Source organism: Heloderma suspectum, chromosome 1, assembly GCF_057233095.1.
Source record: "Heloderma suspectum isolate Gila_16-S chromosome 1, 16-S_ref, whole genome shotgun sequence".
Taxonomy (NCBI): Eukaryota; Metazoa; Chordata; class Lepidosauria; order Squamata; family Helodermatidae; genus Heloderma; species Heloderma suspectum.
Window position 1 is genome coordinate 141122347 of NC_139458.1, and position 25777 is coordinate 141148123.

Here is a 25777-nt window from a genome sequence, read left to right on the forward strand (position 1 = left end):
AATTTAGGGTGTTTTTACTGGCTGAGCTTTTGAGGAGCCTGCCACTGCAGCAGCATGAGGGGTATGCAGGTCATAGAACAGAAAGCAAGCTGTGAAGCGGGCCCCCAGGCTTTGCATGACCCACTGCATGTTCAGAACATCACCATACACTGGATAAGCCATGCTCTGCAGTTTGTTGGCCAGTGTTGCCATCACCATCCGAATGTAGCCTTTGCCCTGGTGAGCTGGCATGGCGTAAGCATGGGTCAAACACCCGAACTGATCTAGCAGGGCCCAAGAGACGGGACATCCTCCAGCATCCAGGAGGCAACTACTCGGGAAGCAGTGGATTAGCTGAGTCAGGTACTAGAGGCTCTGCTTGCTGCCACCTATGCTCCAGGTCTCGTTCAGCAAGGCAGCATGGGTCAGGTCAAGGGATGAGAGTTTCAGCTCTGAGCCTGACCTGGCGAAGTAATGGGCGGTTTAAGGCATACCCACAGAAGTGAAGCTAAGGCACTGCAGAAGGAAGAGCCAGCTAGAGTGCTCAGGATGCACATCAAAGCCCAAATCCAGTTCTGGGTGAAACGCGTGCAGCATGAGATGGGAGTACGGGCTTCCCCACACCCATCGTTTGTTAAAAGGAACAAAAAGGTACAGAAGTCAATCCTCTGCAGCATTCCAAGATCCAGATGGGCTCTCCAAGAACTGGATGGTTCGTGCTCAGGCCCCAGTTAGGCCTTGTGGCTGGACTTCTTGCCAAGGCGACATTTCCCCAAAGAGCAATTAAGAGGGAACGATGAGCTTCTGCCTCATAAGTGTGCTGTAGCTGCAGTATTAAGTTGAGTATACACACCTCCTTAAGAATGGTACCAAAAAGAGCTTGCCTGTTCCAACTGACATCCTCTGCGGCATGTTACATGTCGCTTACATTATTTGGTTCTGTACCAAGATTAGCAGAGTCATTTTTGAAGACATAGCATCAGTCAAAGTTAGGAGAGAATTATGCTGTGCAAATGCTATGAAGTTTTGTGGATTTACAGTAGTGTAGGCCATAGCCATGCATTGAGGAGGATCGGTCACAGGCTGCAGTTGAAATGTTTCAGGGGTGCTGATCTCTTGGCAAGAAGGATCTTTCCTTGTAGTGTTCAGCAACAGGAATGTCACATACTAACCCCACCACCTATCCAGTTGATACAGCCTCAGCCCTTCTCTCCCGCAAGATTGTGCCAGGGACGTATCCAGCCATCATGCCAAACATAGCTAAATCTCTGCTGTTTGTAAACCCTGCAAATAGGATTTACAAGGGGCCACCAATGTTGAGTTGGCTCACTAGCCAGCTATTATGTGGTTGCCACCACTTCCTTCTCTTCCCTTGAGCCCTCTGGCATGCACAGAGGGCTTGGGAGAGAAGGGACGGATCATCTCATTTGGGTGATGCATGGATAAACTAAGGAACAGTGGGAGTCTCTCCTGCTAACTCAGAAGGGACTCCTGTTTCTTACCTGCTCAGAAATGGTAGTGGAAAGAAGACCTCTAGGCCAGCAGTCTATGTAATGCTGGGTGTCCTGCTTGACAGGTCAAGGTCTTTTCTATGTAATGCAATTCCAGTGGAGATTTGTGCAAATAAGACTTTTAAGTCCTAGGCGCTCCAAGCACAAGGGGGGTGCTAGCCCTTGCTCTCTGAAAATGTGCTTCAACCATTCTACTAACCTAGCATAAGAGTTTTCTCTAGGCCTTAAGTTCATTATTCTTTTAGGTCATTTCCCCAGCTTCAGATCCTCAATCAGTGGGAGGCCATGACAGAGAAGTCTTCATTGCTCTTTTAAGTTTCTAGTCCCTTGGCTTCTGTGCCTGCCCTAGCTTGTATTATCACCTGCAGCTCCTGAACCTCAGAGTGTGACCTATGTGGGTAGGATAGAAGGAGAATTCAGGGGCTTCTGCAGAACAGAAACCTGGGTCCAGGTCATCAGCTTTGCAGAGAAATGCTTGGCAGCAGCTAGGCTCCGAGAGACTTGATACATGCCATCTCGCAGGGCTGGGGAACAGAAAATGGTGAGGGGACACATTAATATGGTGGGAAGGGGAAGGACCGAGGCCCCAGAAGATGACTGCTTAAGAGTATCAATTTAAGTTTCGATGCTTCTAAAATTGGTTCACATGGTATGGTTTCAGAAAAGGCAGAAAGGTGACTATCCCAAAAGGCAGCCTTGCTTTAACTAGCAAATAGAGAATTTCAACTACACCAAATACAATGAGTTGCAGCAGGACAGATGACAATTAAATAGTCTGTGTACTCAAACGTTGAAAATGTTTAGAAAAGTACATATCCACTTTAGCATGCATTAAATGTTGTGCCTTTATACAACATGCCCCATATTTGAAAATTCTGTATCAGTAACATACAGAGAGAGCGTGCTTTGGGTGTCTCACCCTGTAATAGGAATTCTTGTGTCCAATTAATGGCATCAGCATCTTCAACCAATTTCCCATAGGCACCCAATTCCCTATAGAAAACTGCACAGGAGTGGGTGAAGTATTTGGGTTCTGATGGCATTTTCTAGGCAAGAGCACACAGGGAAGTTAGGTAGAGGTAGTTCCTTTGCATACAGTAGCCACTGTGGGAGCCTGTTCAGCTGAAGAGTGGGGTAAAAATGCTATAAAGTGAAAGATGGTTTTACCACATAATAAATGTTCCATTAGCTCTTTGGGGAGAGTTATATCTGCATATCTGGTACAGAAAAATAGCACTTTTTCAGTATTCGGATAGAAATATTTTTTTGCCAAGAAAGATTGCCCCAGCTAGCACATCAGCTGTAATACTGAGTGCTCTGTAAAAAGTGCTTGTGCATCTTGCCGGTGTGAAAATGCCCACCACTCCTCTTAAAATAACAGGGTGGAAGTGATATTCCCCAAACACATTAGTGTGCAAGTGTGGACAGAAGGCGGTAGATCTTTGGTTAATTAGAATTTCTGACCCTCAGTTATTTAACAGCAGGAACAAAATGTCTCTTCCCCCCCCCACCCCAAAAAAGTATACTTCCTGAAATGAAGAAACGTTAGAGCAACCAGGAGTGGATTTTAGGGTGGAAGGACTGAGCCATATTCAATCCTAGTAATCAAAACCAATTCTTGGACTCAGAATTCTTAAATTCTATGTGTACATTTTTGACCCCAGGCTCTAGTTCGTGGATCTCAGGGTTCAAGTAAAAAACAAAGTAGATCCTGAAAGCCTGAAGTTTTCCCACCAATGGAGTGCAAGATACCAAGCTATCTGCACTGTACCAGGACTAAGACTAAAATGCAGTGGGTTTGCTGACTGAGAAGGCCCTTACTAGGCCGGGCAAACCAGGGAATGGGATTATGCTTTGCCTATGTCTGCAAACTCAGTTGCAACTGGTTGTACCTTAGCCTTTCCCACCAGTCATCGTCCATACTAGTCAGTGCTGCTTAACATGCCTCTTTAGCCTTACAACCCAAGGACCCAGTCCCTTGCTGATGCTAAAGTCCAAGGGAAACATTCTGCTCTTAGATGCCCAGCATCTCCCATCCCCAGTAATACCTCTCTCTGGGGCCGTGCAATGGCAGCTTGGAAGCTGGGCCAGAAATCTACCACGACCCCCTGACGAAACACATTTCCCTGGCAGACATTCAGCACAGCCCCACTGACCTCGTAGAACAGGAGAAATGTGCATTTTGGCTCTCTTGACATAACAGAAACAGGAGCATAAAGAGAACCTAACTGCCCTTGTTTTCTTTTTAAAAGTTGTTCTTGTCCATCTTGTGGCTGGACTTGTCAACATTTGGATTGTCAGTTGCAAGTGACTGAGCCAAGAAGGCCCTGCCGAATCTTGAGAGCCCTGTTGCTTTGCTAGCCCAACCTTACCCGCCATTTTGTGGAAGGCCCTAGTGCCAAGAGTAACAAGTTCCTTGATCTCATCTAATGTTTGTGAAAATAAAGCACTCGCCTTCCCACACAGATATTAGGTAAGGGGTGGGGCTACCTAGTGGCTGCCTAAAGCTGATTATGCCAGACAGAGAGAGAGCTGAGCACTTCCATGGCGCTCCTTTGTCTCAGCCGGAAGACCTGATCTGAGATGACTGCTGCAATCTAGGTTCTTTGTTGTGTTTGCAGGAGCCTTTAGATTGGATTCATTACCCATGCAGAGGTGTGCCGCCATGGTACACATGGCAGTCCCTAGTGGGGCTCTGAGTCTCTACTTGGCAAAGAGCAGGAGGGGGTTTCCATCTCACCTTCAGAGACTCAGGGAAGCAGCTTCTCAGCTCTTTCTTCAGCACCTGCAGCTCATCCTGGCTACCTAAAACCAGCATTCTCAGGGTAGTCTGAGCCAGTAGAAGCTCTAGAAATGACGACAAAGACTGACGGAGCTTGGGGAGGGATTAAGCTTCCCTTGCTAAACATCCCCCATGATAGAGAAGACAACTTTTTTTTTTCATTATTCAAATGAATAATGAAAACCTCTATCTTTGAGGTTTACTCAGGTCAGATGACTGCAGCTGTGCATTCATACATCCATAGCCCTAAAAGGTTCACAATGAGGAGGGAGAGAAAAATAATGTGTCATATAGTGATGATGTCTCTCTGGTCTGCGGGCCAGATTGGGCCTGCCAGCTCTCCTCAGCATGCAGCCTCTCCTGTCTTAGCAACCCCATCCTGCCCATCCTCGTGTACCTTGCCTCGAGTGCCTTGTGTAAAAGACCACCAAAACCAGCAAAAAAATCCAACATACTGCTTTAACATGAAAGGTTTTCCAACAAAAAGCCTCTCTAAGGCAGTGACAGGAAAAGGATGAAGTGGCTCTGAGGTGCTGCATGGAGAACTCTAATATATTGGGACAACAGGAAAGCCCCATCTTGGTGAAGGAAAATAGAGGGAGGGGATAAGACTTGGACCTCACATGATGTCTCCTGAATCACCCCACTGACATTGCCTGATAATATACCCTAGATCCAATGAGAACATCCTGCCACGGTTTTTCACATTGGTTCTAATGTGAAGATCCCAGAGATATCACAGCCTTGCTTCCCACAGGGCTCTTTTAACTAACTTCAGCTTGTCTTTATCCCTTAGCCCCCTAAGCATTTTTATTTTATATAATTGAAATTGAAAGAAAAATGTTATCCTCTCAGAATAAATGATGATGTGAAAGGGCTAGGTCCTGAAAAATGGATGCCCACCAGTGTTTGAGAAGCTTAACACAAGTTAGCAGTGTGATGCTGCAGCTAAAAAGGCCAATGCAATTCTCCTTTGCTTCAGTGGGGTAGTATGTCCAGATCACAAGAAGTAATGGTACCACTGTCTTCTGCCTGGAGTACTGTGTCCAGTTCTGGGCACTGCAGTTTAAGAGTATCAATAAAGTGGAATGTGTCCAGAAAAGGGCAACAAGGTGCGGGGCCTAGAGACCAAGTCCTTCTGTGAAAAGGCTGAAGGAGTTGTGTATATTTAAATATTTTCAAATATCTGAAGGGCTGTCAAATTTATCTGCTCCTGAGGATAGAACCTGAATCAACAGGTTCAAATTACAAGAAAGGGTATTTCGACTAAATATTAGGAAGTACTTCTGATGGTACAAGTTCGATAGTGGAACAGACTGCATCAGAAAGTGGTAGACTCCTTCACTAGGTGGTTCTAAGCAAAGGCAGGATGGCCACCTAGAAGAGACACCATAGTAACAAATTTCCTGCATCAGCATAGGATTGGATTTTAATGACATTTGAGGCCCCTTGTAACTCTGCGATGGTATGAAGTTGTCATCTCAGGATAAATGATGTGTAAACAAGTGAGGCCTTGAAAAGGGGTTGCCTCCCAGTATATCCCACTGTAGTTGTAAAGACTGAGCACAATATTTCATAACTAGGGTAATATAGTTGCTTCATTTAAGGTGAGATCGGGACTTGTAAAAATGTAACGTTTCATTCTGTAGCTGCTATTCCAAGAGATAATTGCTGCATTTAAATCTAGGCAGTGCTCAGATTATAGGGGGTCCAGTCCCCCTTAGCTACTGCTTTCAGGGAGCTTACAGGGAACCCATGATTTGGTTAAATCTTGGGGGAAGTCAGGAAGTGGGGCTTTATTAAACCACCACTCTTTTTGCCCCCATAATTCAAACACTGACCCTGGGTAGCTGCAGATCTTCTTTTAAACTTGGGCTAAAAGTAATTCACTAGGATGGAGAATTCAGGAATGAATCCAGATGATTTATAAAACTAAAGTGGAGACAGGTTGATCATCCCCCATAAGTCTAATTTAAATCCAGGATAAATGCCATAAAACGCGGACAACTGGCAGTACAAAATGGTACATTCTGGTTTTAAAATCTGGAATTTTTTAATGCTTTCTGAGCAGATTCACCTGCTCTGTAACAGCTGGAATAAAGTCTTCCTCTATGTAACAATAGCTCTGTCTCCCCCCTTCACATCCCCATCTTAAAGGTGAACTCACCTGGGCACTTGGAAATGGATGAGAAACAATTCCCTACATGGGGATTTAGAACAGGTGCAACACTAGCAGCTTGGTCACTAACAGTCCCTAGTTTCAGCAGCATCAGGATTTCCTGCTGAAATCAAAGTCCTCAAGGCAAAATAACTTCTAAACAAGCCATCTTAGGACATCAGCTGGCAAATGAACTTGTCCCATCCCTCCATGCCTGTGGCTTGGTTTGTTTTTGAAACTCATCCAGAACTATTGGTCTTTAAGCCTGCCTTTTTGCAATGCACCCAACCTTTGCTTGTAGCAATCTGTATTCAGTGTTCCTACTTTCAGAAGAACCAGTCAGATAAGGGATCTCCCCTCCTCCTTCCACACTGCAAGTGAGGCCTTGTCCATCCCTGACAATGGAAACCTTTAAAAGCCTGGGGAGGAGAGTGCTGGAGAGAGAAGGGTTAACCCCTCCCCAGCCTTGTGATCCCTCAGAAAAATGGCCCCTCCACTGCTGCATTTAGACTTTTAAGAAGCCTCCATTAGTGACAACAGAGGATTTTTAAAAGCTTACTTGCATCAGTGTGTGTTTGTGCGCACGCACATTACTGCTGGGGAGGGAGCAAGAATTTATGGTATAGATTGTCGATTGACAGTATATAGTATAATTTTTCATTAAAAAACCATAATGTGTGCCACTCATATAGATCATTTAAAACCATTTACAAGGAATTACAAGCATTTAAAGTATCTGTGGCAAACCCAACAAGTAATCTAAAACCAATTATCTGTTAGAAATTCTGCCACAGTATCTTGTGGTATTTCATCCAAGTACTCTGAAAGCATACACAATCCCAGCATATTTGCACTCCTGTTGTGGAATACCGATATACCTCTCTTTGAGATACATGGATAACAGTTCTTGGAACTTGAGTTCCATGAAGGCCCTTTGTAATAGGGTGGGTGATCCAGTGTTTGAAGTTAGCATGCTGTCCTGCATTGGCTGTAGCAGTCTCAGTGAAAGGGCTGACCACAAGGCAAAGTAATACACCAGGACAACATTCCAGCAGACAGGTTTCAGTTCAAGGGAATTCAGGAGAAGGCAGAAGTGGTCAAGCTATCAGGCAAAGGTCAAAACACAGGCAATCAGCCAGATATATGGAGTCAGGCGAAAGCAGGAGTAGTCAGAATAACAGGTAGTGGTCAATCACTCTTAGGCAATCAGATACATACACAGTCCAGTGGCTGAGTCAAGCAGGAGTCGAAGGCCTGTAGCATGGAGGCTCAGTCACAAGACAGGGTCAGGAGACAAAGCAGGAGCTAGTAAGATGTTGTTTCCACATCTGGCTACGCAGATACTGAAGGCTCTTAACCACAAAGGCTGCTGAGCACCACCCAGGCTCAACTGCTGTCCATTAAAGCTCTGACCAGAGCCCTACTCAAGAGGAGTCACTTTCTCCTGAGGAGACCTTGTTTATAAGTGAGCTCTCCTTCTCACAGGAGCCCTACTGGCCTGTTGCTTGAGGCGACAATACTCCTGGTGCTCAGCCTCTGCATCAGAGTCCCCTCCCCGTGACAGGGACAGACCTGCAGCCATCTTCTCTGAGGGCCCAGGCTTCTCCTGGTCTGGTGACAGTGACTGCTCTGGGGTGCTCTCGGTTTCTGTAAGCTCTAGTTCTTCCTCTGAGGAGGATTCCTCTAGTGGCATGACACATGCCCTGGTATGCCACGATTTCTTAATCTTGGCATACCACTACGAGAAAGTGTGTATTACTGAGAACCTCATCATCTTTCTGGGCACCATAACTAAAAAAAAAACCTCTAGTTCAGGAGTGGGCAACTTGTGGCCCTATAGATGTTTTGGCCTACAACTTCCATCAGCCCTAGCCAGCATAGCCAGTGGCGATGGATTATGGGAGTTATAGGCCAAAATATCTGCAGGGCCACAAGTTGCCCACAGTTTTTACTTAGAAATGCAAACAATCTTACAGAGAAGTGTGTCATTTAAACTGCTAACATGAAGTAGGAACTCCACTAAAGAAAAGGAAGTATCCAACCTCTGCTTGATTGTCCTCGTCATCTGACTACCTCTATACTAACCTGTAGTAACATTTGAAAGCTTCCTCATTCAGAGTGCAAGGAGGATCTGTCAGTTGCTCTGGCAGATGACATCATTGCTCCTGTTCTGGAAAAAGTTCCACAGCTCCTCTGCATTCCCCCTCCACTAAACCATTGTTCTTACCTGCCTGGCATGACAGAAGGAGCAAGAGTCGCCAGTGGGGATTAGGGTGAAAGCAACAAGAAGGTGAAAAATCCCCTCTGGAATTGTTCCCATGTAGCATACACAAATCTTTCCCCCACCCCCTTCCCTCTTTCCTCTGTCACTGTCCCAAGATCTGAGCCCACATGGGAAAATATCTCATTCCGGCTTGGAAGCAGTCTTCCAGTCCCTGTCACACATGGTTATTTTGGTTAATTATTAAAAAGAAATCCATCATCATAGTTAGGAAGGGAAGGAAAAAGGAGAAAAATCCTGCAGCAGGAGGTACCAGGGAAAATTTTATGGCTCGCTAGGATGAGTGGATAGTGAGAGGGAACGAGGACAAGTAAATCACAAATAAAAGTTCCTAAGACTGATAATGGGTAAGTGACATACACCCTCTTCAAGCTTTAGCAAGGCCTTCCCAGAAGTACCCTTATTTATTATAATAGCTTAAAAAGTGCACAACGATCTATTTGAAAAAGTATAGATCGCCAAAACATAATCCATGTATGTGTGTGTGTATAAAAATGAAAAAATGTTAATTCTTAACCTTACTATCACTTATTCTTACATAATTACAGTTCACCATTGTCCTCTGATTTTTGTAAAACCATCACCAATTATTTTGTTACCATCCAATGATTTACAATCAAAGTGCTGACTAAAGTGAGCAAATTGTCTAAAGTTGCAATCCAAAGCACATATACTAGGCAGGGAGTACATCGCATTGATTTCAATGCAAGGAAGCATGGGATTGGGCTACACTTCTCTAATCTTTGGTAGTATAATAGCATCTTTTTGCAAGTTCCCAGTGTAACTAATACGTTATTCCACATTTTTGTACACCCCCACCACATGTGAAACTATTTATCTTTGCTGCCAAACCTTTACAAAAATCTTGTATAAAAACCAATGTAGGAAAAAAAAATACACTCTTAGATCCTGGTGCTGTTTTAGCCCACGAGCTAGAGCATTTAAAAGAGCTCCTAGATTAGCAGATTATAGGAAGGAAAGCATGCTGGGGAATGAAAAGAGATCCTCCTTCTTTCACCTCGCAAAAGCATGTTTGTTAGCTGAAGTCAACTAGAGCAAAAACAGGATATTTCATTTTTTAATGGTTTGTCCAGCATCTCACAGACCTGTCACCCACTCCTACTGTTTTTGAAGTACATAGTTCCTTGCAACAAAAACAAAGGATGGGATGGTAATTTGTAGTAAATGTAACAAAGTTGACTGATGACGTGTATCACCTTCATATTTCACACAAGTATCACCAATGAAGTTACTCTCCATGTGCAAAAACAAATCAAGAAGCAACTATATGGGATAACAGGACCAGTCACATACATTTTTAGCAATTGCAAAATTAGTGTTGAAGTGCAACCTTTGTGGATAAAACCTGTGTTTGATGAAGAACATAACGGTATCTTCATGCTTGGGGAAGGGCAGGGAAATACTAGAAGCTTGCATTATGAAACAAAGAGTTGATACAATCTATACATATGAACATGCATTCGCTGAGCAGTCCTGCAGCAAGTACTTGTGAAAGGCAGCACTTGCTGTCATACACCATTCCAATACATATTGCTGGAAACCATTGGCCGTTATGGGGGTGATAAATCTTCAGTTTGAGCTGCTAAGGAAGATGCTAAATAAGCAGTTCTAATCACTCAAGAAGGTGTTAGAGTCACCATGGAGCTGTTTGCTTCCTTGAGCCATTTCCCTCTTCAGTTCAATGCACCTCCTCACCCAAAGGAGCATTCAAAACGTTAGGTCTTTAAAGGTGCATTCATGTTCTGGTGGCCTTTCAGCCACAGTGGTGAAAGCTGCTACTTCTCAACACAGAAGAGATTCCCCACCCCTAAGCTACATCCAAACACCAACACTCAACTTACTGCCTATCTAGTGCTGCCCTCTGTTGTCTGCCCAGCCATGTCTATTGCCAGATGTGTTTTCAGAAGTGCAGCTTTGAAAAGTATTCATTTAAATCTGTCTAACCTATGCAGGCTAGAATGTGTATTTGATTCAATGAATGAATTCTGTATATTGTTTAGCCATAAGGCGACAACTGCTGTTTTTTGTGTGTTTTTTTACAAAAATAAAAACCTTAAAACACATAAAGCAGCAGAGGTTATCTACAAAGCATATATGGCCAAGATGACCTAAGTCAACATACTGCATTTTGATTTAATGGAATTAACTCTAATTTTCAGACTGCGCAACTTTACATATTTGTTTCCTTTCCTCTTCCCTCCCCACTCCTTTTTCCCTTTGTATCATGTTTATCAGATTGTGAGCACTTTCAAAAAATTAGGTACTTTATAAGTGTTGAATAATAACAGTATTAATCATTTAAAATACATTAACAGTGCAATCCTAAACATACCTACTCAAAAGTAAGTTCCATTACATTCAGTGGGGCTTACTACCAGGTTGTACAGGATTGCAGCGAAAATCTTCTAATTAACCAAATCATGAGAAACCTTGTTCAGCAACTATCAAGCTGGTGTTCCCTGGGCCTTGCATAAAAAGTGCGGGGACAGGACCAAAACACGTACGTGCTCTTTATTATTCACTTAGAAAACATACACTCCACCCTTCCAATTCATTTGCATTGCTCAGGGTGGCTTGCAACAATTAAAACCAATACAATCCCATAAAAAAACAATATCAGCATAAAAACTGACCAGCCCTAACAGATAATCTATAAGTACAGAATCTGATCTCTCCTACAATTTTGAGGTTATCTACCTTCTGGGGCTATCATTTTCATAGTCCACAGGCACAATGCCGTAAACACCTTTCTTAATTTACATGGAATAAGATTTGACAACTCACCCTCACAATCCTGAGTTTGCTTGACATGGAGCAGGGAAAAAGGCATGTTCTGCACGAGCATTTCTTCCATCCCAGCAGGCCCAGCAAAGGGAAAGGAGGGGCTTTGTATGACAACTATGTCAATACTGCACAGCCTGGCCAGGTCTGTATATAATTTGGCAGGCAGGCAAACACAACACCAGACAGCTGTCTTGCTCCAGCTGGGCCGTCTGCTCTCCCACCACATCTAACACCAACTGTTCTTCGGTTTTTTATTTTAAGTGTGTAGTTCTAGGTGTATCTGTTGTATGTTTATAAAAGCTGTGAGCTGCTCCGGGTTGGGGAAGGCTGGTCTGAAAGCACCCAGTACAAGCTTGTTTCCCAGTGGAACAGAATGGCTAAGAAGGTGGTGGACTTTCCCTGCTTAGAAGTTTTCAAGCAGAATCTGGAGGGTCTCCTACCTGGGATGCTGTAGCAATGGATTTCCGGCATTGGCAGGGGGTTGGACCAGATGAATCCCTTCCAGTTCCAGTTAGGGTGCAATCTTATGCATTCCTAGACAGAAAAAAGTCCAACTCCTAGCATTCCTCAGCCAGCATGGGAGTTGGGGGACTTTTTCCCTGGGGAATGCTGGAAGGTGGCTTTTTTTTTTTTTGTCTAAACATTACATAGGATTGTGCCCTTAGAGACTCAAAGGTGTACAGGTGAATAACTAACTTCTGGCCCTTTATGCCTTGCTGAAGAGATTTGTGAAGTCTGAACGTTTGCAAACTTCGTAACTCCCGCCCATGGGAAAGGGAAAGAGAAGCATGGATGCCATGGAGACGCAGAACATGGTCCTTTTCAGGAAAGGACGGGGGCCAGAACGCTGCTTCTGCAGGAGCGCCGTCCCATTCAGTACCCCCGCCCCACCCGGGTTTGGAACTTTGGAGCAGGCGCCCTCACGGTAAGGAGCGCCTCTAGCGCAAACGCTGCCTCTCTGCAATAGACCACACGCAGCGCCCGAGTCTTTCCGAAAGACTCCGACTGCTAACGGACGTGTCCGAGGCCGGATACGGAAATGACCGAGTACATCCGGAACTGATCGAAGCTTCGGCGATTCATCACTGGACTACCGAAGCTGCACTGAGGCAGAATTCGGGTGAGGAGCCATCATGGCGGACCAGATCGCGCAGCTCCGGGCGGATGGGATCCAAAAGCGAGTGGTGCAGGAAGGCCGGGGGCCGCTGCCTGATTACCAAGATGGGACCAAGGTGAAAAGACCGCGCGCGCTTTTCTCGAGGCTGAGATAACGGAACAGGGCTGGGGGAACGCGCATGCGCGAAGGGAAGTGATGAGGCTCTGGCTAGATTAAAATGCGCGTGCGCGGGGAGGGTTGTGGAAAGCGGGGGGGGGGGGGCGGCGGCGGAATAAGTATTCAAATTGTGTCTATTGCCCATGTTTTATTCGCTTAGAATTCTGCTAACTCGATGCTGATTTGGCCCCGCCCCTCGAGGTGGTGGGATTCTTGTTTCCTCTTACGTCGCGCCTACAAACGCGGGCTGCTGTCTTAGCTTCCTGCCCACCACGCATATGTGATGCGGAGGGAGGGGGCAACGCAGCCTCCCGCAGCCTGGCACCCTCCAGCTGGGTGGGACCACCACTCCCATCATTCCCGCCTAGCATGGTGGATGGCAACTCAGTAGACAATATTGCTGCTCCTTTAGCCCCTGCTGAAAATTAGTTCCCAGCTGGGGGTCTAAGCCTCTTGGCAGTGCTAGCATGGCCTTCCCCAACCTGATGCTCTCCAGACGTGTTGGATTATAACTCCCATCATGCTGGCTGGGAATGATAGGAGTTGGAGTCCAGCATGTCTGGAGGGCACCAGGTTGGGCAAGGCTGGGGTAGAGCGTGAGGGTCTCATGGCTGTACAAGGGTGATGTGCCTGCTGTGGGTACTGGATAATGTTTTAGGGGCTGCATCTTCAAGATCACTTCATGCACATTAGCTTCCCTTTAGTTCCCTTTTTACGTTCACACGCTGGGTAGTTAAAAGTGTGTTGAATAGAAAGCTCCCTCTGCACTCTTTTTCTCCACTGATGGGTGAAGTGTGAGTTAGAGATTAGAATCTCCGTTGGTGATTGTGAGCATGGAACCGCCATGGTATTTCTTCGTTTAAAGTATTTTTGACCCGCTCTCCAGCTGGAAAGGCTCCCAGAGCAACTCACAGATCAATGAAAACAAGACAGACCCTGACAGTCTTAGGCTTATTATCTAAAAAGACAGAAGAGGAAAAAGGGATGGGGAAGGGGAAACCTAGAAAGAAACAAGAAAATTCAGGCACCCATTCTTAATGTTATACAGTTCTTATAATGTCCAGCTGTAACACTGCTGTTATGCAGCCAGATGCTGCTGCTCGTATTATCACAGCCACTTGGAATGGAAACAGTACAAAGAGAGGAGGGGCCTCTCTGGTCTCTCAGCTGAGCTGAAGGAGAGGCCCCACTTCCTGTCTCTCCCTGTTCTGCAGCTTGATGGTATTTAAATGACTCCTATTTACAGAATGCACAAGTGGGAATGATTTTGTATATAGTGTATAACTGGAATAGCACTTTAGGTAGCAGGGCAATCACAGAAGACCCATATTTTCTTCCAGCCATCCCTAGAACATCTTTTTTTGCACTCAGGATCCTACCTCAAGCGGTATTACACCACCAACCAAGCACAGTATCTTTCCCAAAAGCATCAAGAGAAAAAATAGGACATTAGGAAGATTAAACCATACCCTTGGTACCTGTTAACACTATACAGATTAATTGGCAATCAGGCAGTGGAAGCCATTAGCAGATATTACTAATAAATCAATAAAACGTTTAAAAGTGCAACAGTAGCGGGAGAAGCCCTGGTTCCTTTAAGTGAGGCCATAGCTCAGTGGTAGAGCACATGGTTTGCATGCTGGCCCAACCCCTGGCATCTCCACTTAAAAGTCTCCGATAGCAGGTGAGGGGAAAGATGTTTTCTTCCTGACACCCTGGAGAGGGCTGCCCGTTGGAGTAAACAACACTGGACTAAATGGACAAGTAATGCGACCTGGTATAAATGTTAAAGTCACCTGAGCTTCTTTTGAGACCAGCTGTTGACAGCTTTTGGTTTCTGCATTACTACTAAAGATATTGGAGCCCTGTCCCTCCTCTGCTTCCAGTCATCCCAGTTACAACATCTGCTTTCCAACTTCCCTAACACAATGACCATTTTCTCCCTTTATTCTCTGCTGTGCAACAATTCTGAGAAACTCAGGCAAGCCTGGAGACAGAGGCTTCCTGAAAACTTAGGCTGATTTGCTGCATATTGTTTACTTGCTCCGTGAATACCAGTCACCAGAATACCTGGTCTGCTACCTTATGAAACCTGTTGCTTAAGCCGCTGGCCCACTGGTATGAGTAGGCAAGTGGACTAGTATTTTTATACTATTAGCAATGTTGATTTAACCAATTCTTTAGATGGATACTGGGAACCATCTCTGTCTGGCAGATATGGTGAGGGACATGTTCAAGCTGCATATTCTGGCATGTTGGCATCATTGACCACCATATCAAAAGATGGGTTAATATCCCCGCCAGTGGAACAAGCACTCACCACGCTGTTTACATAGGCCTGGTTTGCATGTAATGACAACCCACGGGTTATTGAGGCTGAGCGTGAGCAAGCGAGTGCACTGCCTCCTGCCTGCTCGCTGCTTCCATTCCCAGAACAACCCAGGAGTGCCCTTGTTCCTGTTTTGTGACATCTGAACCTGGCGCTCTGGGTTCTTTAGGATTAAACAAACAGAGTTTTAACTGCAACAACAAGCCGTGGGTTCAAACTCTGGGTTGTTTAGCCCATGAATTGGTGTTACATGTGAACCAAGTCATTGTCTAGCTCAGGAATAGGTGACACGGTGCCCACAGACGTTTTGGACTACAACTCCCATAAGGCCCAGGCAGCATGATCAAGGAGGATAGGGCCTGTAGTCCAAAACACCTTGAGGGCTCTAGGTCATCTGTCCCTGGTCTGGTGGATTACCTGACCCTGCTGTTCTCATGGGTCTGTGGGGGTGACTGTCTCCAGCTGCTCTGCTTCCCATTCTCTTCAGGCTACCTTCCACTACCGCACACTACTCTGCAGTCCAGACCAGCGAATGCTCGATGACAGTCGTATGCGGGGCAAGCCCATGGAGCTCATTATTGGGAAGAAATTCAAGCTGCCTGTCTGGGAGACCATCCTGCACACCATGCGTGAGGGAGAGGTGGCCGAGTTCTTGTGTGACACGAAGGTAATCCCCGCTGCTTTCAGGAACAAGCGTGGGCTGTCCGTTGTGGGAAGCGGCTTGGAGGTCTTTGTCCAGATCCTTGATTCTGCCATGTAGTAGGCTCCCTGGTTGTCTGTAAGCCCCAGTTCCCCATCTGTAAAAGAGATGGGGTGGTGACGTATTGCTCATCACTTCTGTGAAAGCGCTGTGCACATTAAAAGTATGGTATAAACGAATTGTAAGAACATCTGTAATGTTTAGCATGTATTTACTGCCTCCCTCGTGATAGGTAGTTAAGTCTTCATGTATCCTGTGATGGTGTAGAATCACAGAATTTGGCATTAGACCCAGATTTCAACAGCCCTGAACTTCCTTTTCTTTTTTTTTCTTTTTTAATAAGCAAATATCTAAAAAATACACCAAATTTCTTAATAAGTGTGGAAGAGTGTGGGGCAATGCTGGCGAAATTTCAGAATACCAAGGAGGGAGCGGGCTCACTCAGAACTTCCAAAGCTTTCTTTGCTCTGTATATATATCTTTGTCCTTGCAGCCACAGAACAAAACTATGCAAAAGCAGCAACTAAGTGCGGAGTTCTTTAACTTGCACAGTGTACACCAAATTCAGCTTGTCTTGGTGCAGAATTGGTGCTGCAGTGGTAGGGAAAGTCACCCTTTCCCCACTCCTGCTGCCACAGTTCTTAAAGATACAAGAGTCATGTCCACAACTTTATCCCTCAGAGGGGCTTTTCTCCCCCAGCAAGAAGGACTCTTGCCTGTGACATTTTTCTTACTCCCCACAGCACGTGGTCCTGTACCCCATGGTGTCAAAGAGCTTGAGGAACATTGCAGCTGGGAAAGACCCTCTGGAGGGCCAAAGACACTGCTGTGGCATTGCCCAAATGCATGAGCATCATTCGCTGGGTTACCCGGACCTCGACGAGCTCCAGCAGAATCCCCAGCCCCTCATCTTTGCCATTGAGATGCTCAAGGTGAGGGGGAAGGAAAGGTGAGGTCCTCTGGGAGAGACAGAATCCGAAGGTGGCAGTGGATCTTCATGTGTGTGGAAGTCTCTTTAGGACTAGAGCGTCTGGGAGGGGAAATTGGGTGCCCATCTAAGGGCACCTGGGAGAGCTGTGCTCTCTTTTTGGTCTCTGCGTCTTTTTATTAGCCCATGGACATGAGAGGATAGTGTTCACTTTTTCAAGGGGGACTGTGTTGCAGGGGAAAGGGCATAAGTTGCAGGGGGAAGGGGCATGTGTTTTCTGGGATTGCACAGGGATGGAGAAGCTGCCTGGGCTAACAAGAGCCCTCGTGCTCCCCCTCCTCCCATCCCAACGTCTTCAGCTTTCTCTGGGACTGCTCTTCTTACCTTGACTCTGCATTTGGGTGGGCGGTCAGGCTGGTTCTTGCTGTGTCCTTCAGGAAACAGCTTCGTCGTCCTCACAATCTCACCCGGATGTTGCCTTTGTGCCTTACTAGGTGGAGGGTCCTGGCTCATACCGGCAGGACCCGTGGGCCATGTCAGACGAGGAGAAGATGAAGGCCGTGCCGCTGATCCACCAGGAGGGCAACGAGCTCTACAAAGAAGGCAAAGTGCAGGAGGCAGCCGCCAAGTACTACGATGCCATTGCTTGCCTCAAGAATCTGCAGATGAAGGTAGCTGCCTGTCTCAGGGCAATTCCCATTTCATCTCCTGTAACTTTGCTTTTGCCTGCGAGTTCATGGGAACAAGTGCATAGTTACAGTGAGGCTTGTCGACTCTGGATCAAGCCAGGCTCCTGCCGCTTGCGCTCACTGTGCTTCCTTGAAGGAGCTGCAAATACAGTTGTGGGTTGCTAATTCGTGCTGATAGGCCAGGTTGTCACCAGAACAAGTGTGCTTAGAGCCCCCTCACCTGCCTTTTCTTCAAGGAGCGCTGCTTTGACCACAGAGCTCCTCCTTTTCAATTAGCAGGGCCCCAGGTTGTGCATCACTGTGCCTAAACGCTCCCCCTCACCGCAATACCCGCGCCGGCAAGAAAGGCACCTGCCAAGCCAGGTGAGCCATTGTGGCTCAACATCCATCTCTAGCGCTCTTGACTTGCTTCCTTTCGGAGACCTGGATGGTTGTGTTGAAGCTATCACTCCTTTCTTTGCTCCTGCAGCACTAGGATGTGACATGAGGAGAAGCCGACATTCCCTCTTCTACATAGGGGGTGGGGAACTTGTGGCCTTATAGGTGTTTTGGCCTACAACTCCCATCATCCCTCACCCTTGGGTATGCTGGGCTGATGGGACTTGTAAGCCAAAACATCTCGAGGGCCACAAGTTGCCCACCAACCCTTCAAGTTAGAGTAGCCCACTCCCCCTCTGCATTGAGTCACGCAAGGTCCTGTCAGGCCTGGTGTCTTCCAGCCACAGTGATGGAAAGCGCTCTCAGGGCCAAATTAAAGATGAGGACAACAGGTTGCTGTGGATCATGCTGCAACTCCATCCCGCCAGCCTGCCTGCGCTTGCTCTCCAGAAACCAGGGTTTTTTAGCTGTTTTAGCTTGGATTTCCAAGATGGAATATAACCTTTGCCAGAGAAAAGTGTTCAACAAAAACAGTTTTGGGTGGAAAGGGATGGGTGTGGGGAGGGCTCTCAGTGTGCGGAGGTCTCATAGCCATTTACTCCCACCCACCCCACCCTCACCGGATCAACAATTGGCAGGACACATCACGTTTAGCCCTGAGTCCTGTTATGTGTGTTCTCATACATGGGAAACATCTTGTGGTCATCTGGCTGTGCCTAATGCTCAGGCGTTTCCTGTCTTGTGCCCCAGGAACAACCAGGTTCCCCAGACTGGATCCAGCTGGACCAACAGATCACCCCCTTGTTGCTTAATTACTGCCAGTGTAAGCTGCTGACTGCAGAGTACTACGAGGTGCTGGATCACTGCTCCTCCATTCTCAACAAGTACGAAGGTAAGGGATTGCGCTCGTCGTAGGATGCCCTAGTTGGGACATGGAAACAGCTCTAAAAAAAAATGACAGGGACTTGTGGAATTTGAGTACTATACTTGGAGCAACTTTCCCCAGCCAGGTGCCCTCCAGATGTTTTGGACTACAACTCCTAGCATTCCTGATCATTGGCCTTGCTGGCTGGGACTGGTAGCAATTGAAGTCCAAAATATCTGGAGGGTACCCGGTGGGGGAAGGCTGATCTAGAAGGCCAAAGAATCCAGCATTGTGTTTGAAGGGACTGCATGTAGGGGCAGAGAAAGCATGTGAAGTCCCAGCACATAGTGGGGGAGCACTCCAGTACGCTCAGCTTAGAAATGGCATTGATGAGCAGATGGGCTGTGGGCGCCTGCACGCCTCACCCAGACGCTGGATGTCCCCGCAGATAACGTCAAGGCCTACTTCAAGAGAGCCAAGGCGCATGCCGCAGTGTGGAACGCAGCTGAAGCTCAGGCTGACTTCGCCAAGGTGTTGCAGCTGGACCCGTCATTGGGCCCTGTGGTTGCCCGGGAGCTGCGCAGCCTGGAGACTCGCCTACGGGAGAAGGACGACGAGGACAAGATCCGCTTCAAAGGCATCTTCTCCCAGTAGCTCCTGTGTAAGCTGCTTCAGCGTTGCCCCCAGCGCTCTAAGGCAAGGCAGCGTGAGCGGACTGCACGGCTCCTTGAGTGGGCCAGCACGTCCCTTCCCTCCATGCCGATCTTGGGGGCGTCGGCCTCCTTCGTTGTCATCTCTGTGCAAGTAGCGCTGTTTCCTACTGCCGAAGTAAGTGGGATATGGCAGGAAGGGTTTTTCCCCCTCCAGGCCAAAGACAGTATGCAAAACGTGCCCAGTGTGTGTCTGCCAAATTTGGTGTGAGCCTCTCTGTTGCCCCATAATTGATTCTTTGTCGTGTTCCGCTGCCCACAGTGCCTTTGTTGCTCATGGAGAGGGAGGCTTGGCTTCCTGAGCTGGTGTCACGTGTAAGTGCTGCCAGGAGATCCTGGCTGTGGGAGCCGATTTGTGGGGCAGGCCCAGGCTTCCGTTCTGTCCTGCAGTCCCCTTCAACTGTTTGGGAACAGGACAGGCATAGCAGCTCCTGATCTCCACAGCAATATTTTCTGTCTCAGAACTGAGATGCCAGGAGGAGAAGTAGGGGTGACTGTTTTGATGGGAGTTGCATGCATGTGCTCAGTTTGGTATCTTTCCCCCTTCCTGCTCCTTGTGTGTGAAGTAGCGCCCCCCCCCCCCAAACCACACACACACAGTTGGGACTCTAGTCACCAGCTTCTGCTGTCCTTTCCTAACTCCTTGCTGTTGCCTGGTTGTGTGGGATATCACGCCCTGGAATCCAAAGAAGTCCTCCTCCATTAAGGAAGCTTAGAGAGTGCCTGTATGGAAAACAAGGGTGCTCTGTCCAGCAGAATCCAGCACTTCTTATTTCAGGGGGGGAAAGAGTAGATTGCATTGGCAACCCTTAGCTTGCTTGGTGAAAGCACGCTGTGCAGGCAATGTGATGACGACATGTGGTTGGATGCGCTGGGCAGGCCTGGAGTCTCTCCCTAAGCGCAGCTTCCCTGTCACTTGATGAGACAACTGTTGTCAGCGGTCCCTCTTCCTGCAAGGGTGGAAGGAGCTGCAGTAGTTCAGCTTCCTCCACCACGCATACACCAAAGAGAAGTCTCTTCAAAGGGTTGGCCTTTGGAAATGTGGGAGAGGGCAGTCGGGGGCCTGTCATTCCTTGATCGTTGCAGCAGCCACCATGCCTGGCTAGTCAGCAACAAGCTCGAATTCTTCCCCACTGCTCTGCATGTGGGACTTAGGGGCAAATGGCAAGTGGTGATGCCAGCCAGCTCCTAAAGCGAGTGTATTAGAGCAACTTACTCCACAGCATATTCTGAATCTCTGTCTGAGGTTGACTTTGGTTAGGTGCATCTCTTGATAGCTTCTGGTGCACCACCTCTTAAGTCACATTTCAAGGAGTTAAGCACGTGCTTAACACTGTTATTAAAATCCGTGAGACTTTAATGTGCACAGGTGTGACAGGTTCATGCTCCAGCTTTCTAGTATCAAGCTTGATCATGTGTCATGTGCCCCTCAGATCAACACAGCTGTGGACCTGCAGGCTGTCATCTCACCAGCTTTAGCACAGAAATTGTACAGTATATTTATTAACTATTTTAAACTCCATGGATGGATAGTGAATTACATTTAATTCCCATTGAAATCAATGGAATATAGTCATGAATAACATTTTATTTTAATGGGGCTGAAATGCAGCTATCCTAGTCTGGATCCAGCCCCATGCCTAGAAGGCTTAGCACCCAATTTTCCCCTTGTGTGTTAATGGTAAAATGATGTGACTGTGTAGCTGGAGCAGTTCAGCACATTTTCACTCAACTATTTGATGTGCCTTCCTTGTGCGCTTTTTTGTAGAATAAGCTTTCCTAGCTGTTAGATCAGGGTGTCCTGGCTATGACGGCATAAGAGGGCATGTAGGTTCTTGAATGTAGGAATCACAATTAATGGAAGTGAGATCCCAATGCGGAAGTGTTTTTCCCTGGCCCAAAAAACTCAACCTGAGTGCCTGTCAAACATGTAGAAGGTTTCTTTTTCCTTCCCAGTTCAAACTGGATAAACCACCTTTTTCTCCCAGATACCTCTGCAGAGCCAAGGAAGTATGGGAAGTATCCAATGCGACACTACCGCTAACAAAGTACACTGCGCTGGTGTAAGCAACTTCTGGCTCAGCGCTAGTTGCATTCGCTGGTACGATGGGTTTCCATGGAACCCCCATCACACCAGCAAACACTATTGGCACTGCGCTAGAGGTTGCTTACGCCAGCACAATGTAATTGGACCATTGCTGTCTAGACATGGCCTTCTTGGTAATACATGCCCTTGCAGAGAACCTGGGATATAATCCAAATTACGTATCAAATCAATGTTGAAATGTGATGAGCCAAATGTAAACAGAGCAGGCACTTGGTTGCATCTTGTATGGCTTTTGAACTTGCTACGCAATGTATTTAGCCTGGCATATGCTTCTGAGGAGAGAACTGGGATGAACAGAGAAGGTGGGAACATGGCATAGAACACCACAGTGGCCACAATCCATTGTTTTTGCACATCTCCCATTCATTTCAATGGTTCTTGTGCAGGAGAACTTACCAGTGATTGTGCCCAGTCTAAATAACCATGTACAGAGTTCAAAGAAAGTTTCCTCTCAAGGAAGAATGACAGGGGCTAACATCACAGCTACACTTAACTGATTACAGCACAAAGTACTGCAAGAAAATGTTTTTGCTTGCTTGTCATGGGTAAGATTACTGTATGTTGACTGCCATAGAGCTACAAACGTGGGCCTGCTTTTTCCTGGATCTGAACCATATATATTTTTGGAGTGGGTGGGCTTTGTAGGTCAATTTTGGAGTCGTGCCAGCAGCTTCCAATTCTCCAAACTGCTCATACAAAATCAGTGGCAGAACATAAGCTTGGCTGACCAACACAGAATTTTGGGAGACAAAAAACATTTCTTGTTTAAGTTTCTATATTGGAGATTCAAGTGTATGGTATTTTTGTTGTTGTTAATATAAGAATTAAACAGATTCAAAAGCAATTTGTGGAGAATTTTGAAATGATGATACTCTTTATGCCCTGCTGGGAATTGTAGGAAAGAAGCCAGAGAATTGACAACAGGCAACTTATCGCTTATCCTGGGCTCTGTATTACCGTTGAGTTTGTATCCCCTTCATAACTACCCATTGGAAGGCCTGAACAGGGGCATAGTAATTGGGTCTTAAATCATCATGGACCTAACCTTTTAAGTAAAATTACTGTACCCTGTTCAATTGGTTTTTTCTATGGGCTAATCCCTTCTCCAAGTGATGGGATAAAAATGTTACAAAGCAGTCCGGGAAGGAAGACCGCTCTTTTGAATTATGAAAGGACATGGCACATTAACGTAGAGGAAGCCTCCTTGCTAACTTGTGGGCCAGATCTCACAAAGCAATTTTCTCTTCAAATTTTAGTCAAAGTGTGAAAATGGGTTGGGGGGGGTCAGTATTACTGAGAAGGAATTTCTTTTTAAAGGTATACAGTAGAAATAATTTCACATGAAACCCTTGCTGTAATGCAAACCAATCCCATGAGTGAGGAACAGAGGGAAAACCATTATGCAATCCAATAATTTATTAAACCTCCATCTTGTAAAGCCAGTTACAAATTAAACAAAGAAGAGCAGAAGGAAATCTGCAATAGAATTAATGGAAGTTACATTTCCGATTGGGTTTAGCTGCCTGCAGCAACCCATGAGCCAGGACACAGCAGTAGTGCAGGACCAAGGATTGGGGGGCGGGGGGTGTACTAAAGAAGGTTCTAGTCAGTGTATCAGACCAAACTGGCAAGGTCAAGTCTCTGTTGCACCAGTCTTCTTGGTTCCACTTCCATAACCTGGAGGGGGCCAAAAAAGGGGGCTCTTAATGTGACCCAATCTGGCATCTTAAGGCAATGTTTCCCTGTCAAAACTACAGAAAGGTGTAATTTGATATTTCTGGCCAGCCGTGCTGATATAACTATACAACACGCACAGGATATTTGGGTATGGATCTGCACCTGCTAATCCTTTGACTGTGGCACTAAGTTTGTGTTTCAGCTTCAATAAAAAGAATGTGATTGTGTGTGATCATGTCACCAGACAACTTCTACAGACAGGTGTGAGCTTCTGTTTGCATTCCAAGGGACAAAGGGAGGAGAGGGGGGGAGGAAAAACCCCTGATTGAAAAATCCTCTGTAGAAGACGATTTCCAGCAATTTTAACAGTTCTTTGGGTTCCACCAGAGAAGGGACATTTGAAATCCAAGTTTTCCTAATACAAGTTTGGAGAGCATGGCAGATTGATATCCCCAGGGGTAGAAGGAATGGGGAAAAGGTGATGCTTTATGACAGAAAGGCATGGCTGTATATATTCCACTGTCTAATTACACAAATGCAGAATTGGGCAGTGGACACAGAATTCAGGATCCTGAGAAACTCAGCTGTACTTAAAAAAAACAAGTTCCTAGCCTTTAAGGTTAGGGATGCTTGAAAACACATGGGTAATGGCCTAGAGAAATCTTAGAAGGCAGGGGGTGGGCTGAGCAAGATTTCACACTTCAGGAATGGAAGCTTAACACTTCACCTAGCTAGCTCTTCACCCATTGGTATGGCTAACAGACACATGATTAATTAGGCCAAAGAAAGACATCTGCTTATTTTGCATAAACTGTATACAGGTTTCAGAATTTCTGTTTTCATGGGAGAGGATTTGGATTCTTTTACTGCAGAATGTGGATGTTATTTTTAGTGCAGAGTATAAACAATCAGTTCCTCAGGGGCTTGGGTCCTAAAGCCAATCAAAATGGATCAATGTGAAATTTTCCCTAGTGAACTTTGACCTGCACAAAACACCCTAAGGCTTCTGCCTAGGATTACAGTAAAAATCCATTCATCCAGCCCCCTACCAATTGCCTCAGGATGCTTCATGTCTCACAGGTGTGACAGCAGGAATGCAGGAGAACAGTCTATAGAAAAGGACAAAGAAATAAAAACAATAAAACAGTCCAAACTCCTGCAAGGAGCCAAGGAAGAAAGGGGACAGCAGCATACAAGTCACTGGAGAAAAGGGGCTACCATTGCAACTGGATACACATAAATCTAACCACAAATTTCATCATCCCCTGAACTGATCAGATAAATGGATTTTTTTTATACTGTTGAGTGGCACCTTCCTCAAACATGCACCATGAGAAATCACTCCTCTGCAAAGCACTTGGAAGAACAGCATCAAGGAGGCCCATGACATTTCACACACAGCCTTGTAACAGCTGGGGTTTTCCTTAAAGCTCCAGCTGCAGGAGTCACAAGCCTCAGAGAGAAGCTCTACTAACAGCAAACAAGAAGTGGCCTCTTAGCAGTAGTAGCTTTGAAAGCCTTGTGTAATTTGGCAGTTTTAGTCATTAGCTTTAAGCACCCCTGGGGATGGTAATACTGACAAAGCAACAGCTCTGCAGAGAGGTTCCCAATAGAAGTCTATTCAGTAGTAGCAGCTCATCCCTGAGGGAACATTACCGGGGGGGGGGGGGGGGGGACACGACAATTCAGTCTTTGCCAGTGGAGAGCTTGGCTGCAAAATTAACCGGAGCGTCCCTTTCATGTATGGACCAATGCAGAAATCTTGCCTGGCTCATTACAGCACCACCTTCGATTCTTTCTCTCTCCATCTCTTTCTTTTCTGGTGCTTTTATTGCACAAAAGTCCTTTGTGTTTTGCTATCTCAGAGAAAGGTGGGTCCCACTTTGCCCTCACGTGGAGGTCCTTACCGCAAGAGCGAGGACAGAAGAAGCCCAGACCCGAGCTGCACTGGATCGCTCATCGTGGGTGGTCTTGTTTGTGGTTTTGGTTATGGAGCAAACCCTGCAGCTGTGGGCACAGAGCACCAGCCTGGTTTTCCTTCTCTGAGGCAATATGTTGGGAAGAGGATTTTTTTTTCTATTCTTACAAAAAGGATCTTTGCTACAAATGTGGCTGGGACACAGCAGGTATCTTTCTCAAAGGCTCAGTTTGTCTTCACGGGCATCATCATCTTGTCCAGATACTCGCGCGGCTGTCCAGGCTGGTGGCTGATTTGACACTGCAGCATTTCTTCACAATCATGTTGATGTAGGCCTTCATGATTTTAATGATCTCCCCCACCTTGTAAATAAGAAAACAGGACAGTCAGAATCCCTTGGTGGGTTAAGGCAGCCACATGTGGCAGCAATTTCTGCTGGGGTCAAATGGAATATATCTTCTGGCAAGACATAATGACTAGATCACTGGAGTGAGAAGCCTGCATTCGAATCTAGCCAGGCCTGGAATGCTTAGTTAATTAATCGGTTAGATAAATTGATTAAAAGCTTTTTGATCCATTAAAAAGGTCTCCCAGTTAATCAAGCAGCAGATATTTAAGAATATACATTTTAATACAAGAACTTCCAAACTTTTGATAATCTCTTTTGCTTTTAAGGTTTTTGTACTG

General features: G+C 46.2%; 2 protein-coding genes and 1 pseudogene across 2 annotated transcripts in view; 1 reads left to right on the forward strand and 2 right to left on the reverse strand.

Moving 5' to 3' along the window:
- Nucleotides 1-3: 3 nt before the first annotated feature.
- LOC146358169 (glycine N-acyltransferase-like protein 3) lies at nucleotides 4-8123 on the reverse strand (annotated as a pseudogene).
- Nucleotides 8124-12549: 4426 nt separating this feature from the next.
- AIP (AHR interacting HSP90 co-chaperone) lies at nucleotides 12550-23420 on the forward strand. The gene is made up of 6 exons (XM_084804504.1): nucleotides 12550-12748; nucleotides 15606-15785; nucleotides 16562-16750; nucleotides 17241-17417; nucleotides 18564-18705; nucleotides 19127-23420. The coding sequence occupies exons 1-6, from the start codon at nucleotides 12650-12652 to the stop codon at nucleotides 19330-19332; spliced, it is 993 nt and encodes a 330-aa protein (XP_084660630.1). The 5' UTR covers nucleotides 12550-12649; the 3' UTR covers nucleotides 19333-23420.
- The window catches only part of LOC146358171 (unconventional myosin-X-like), a 71988-nt gene continuing 69108 nt past the window's right edge, over nucleotides 22898-25777 (reverse strand). The window contains exon 34 of the mRNA XM_084804542.1: nucleotides 22898-25452. Within this exon, the coding sequence (XP_084660668.1) occupies nucleotides 25339-25452 (114 nt within the window). The 3' untranslated portion in view covers nucleotides 22898-25338. The remainder of the gene's footprint in view (nucleotides 25453-25777) is intronic.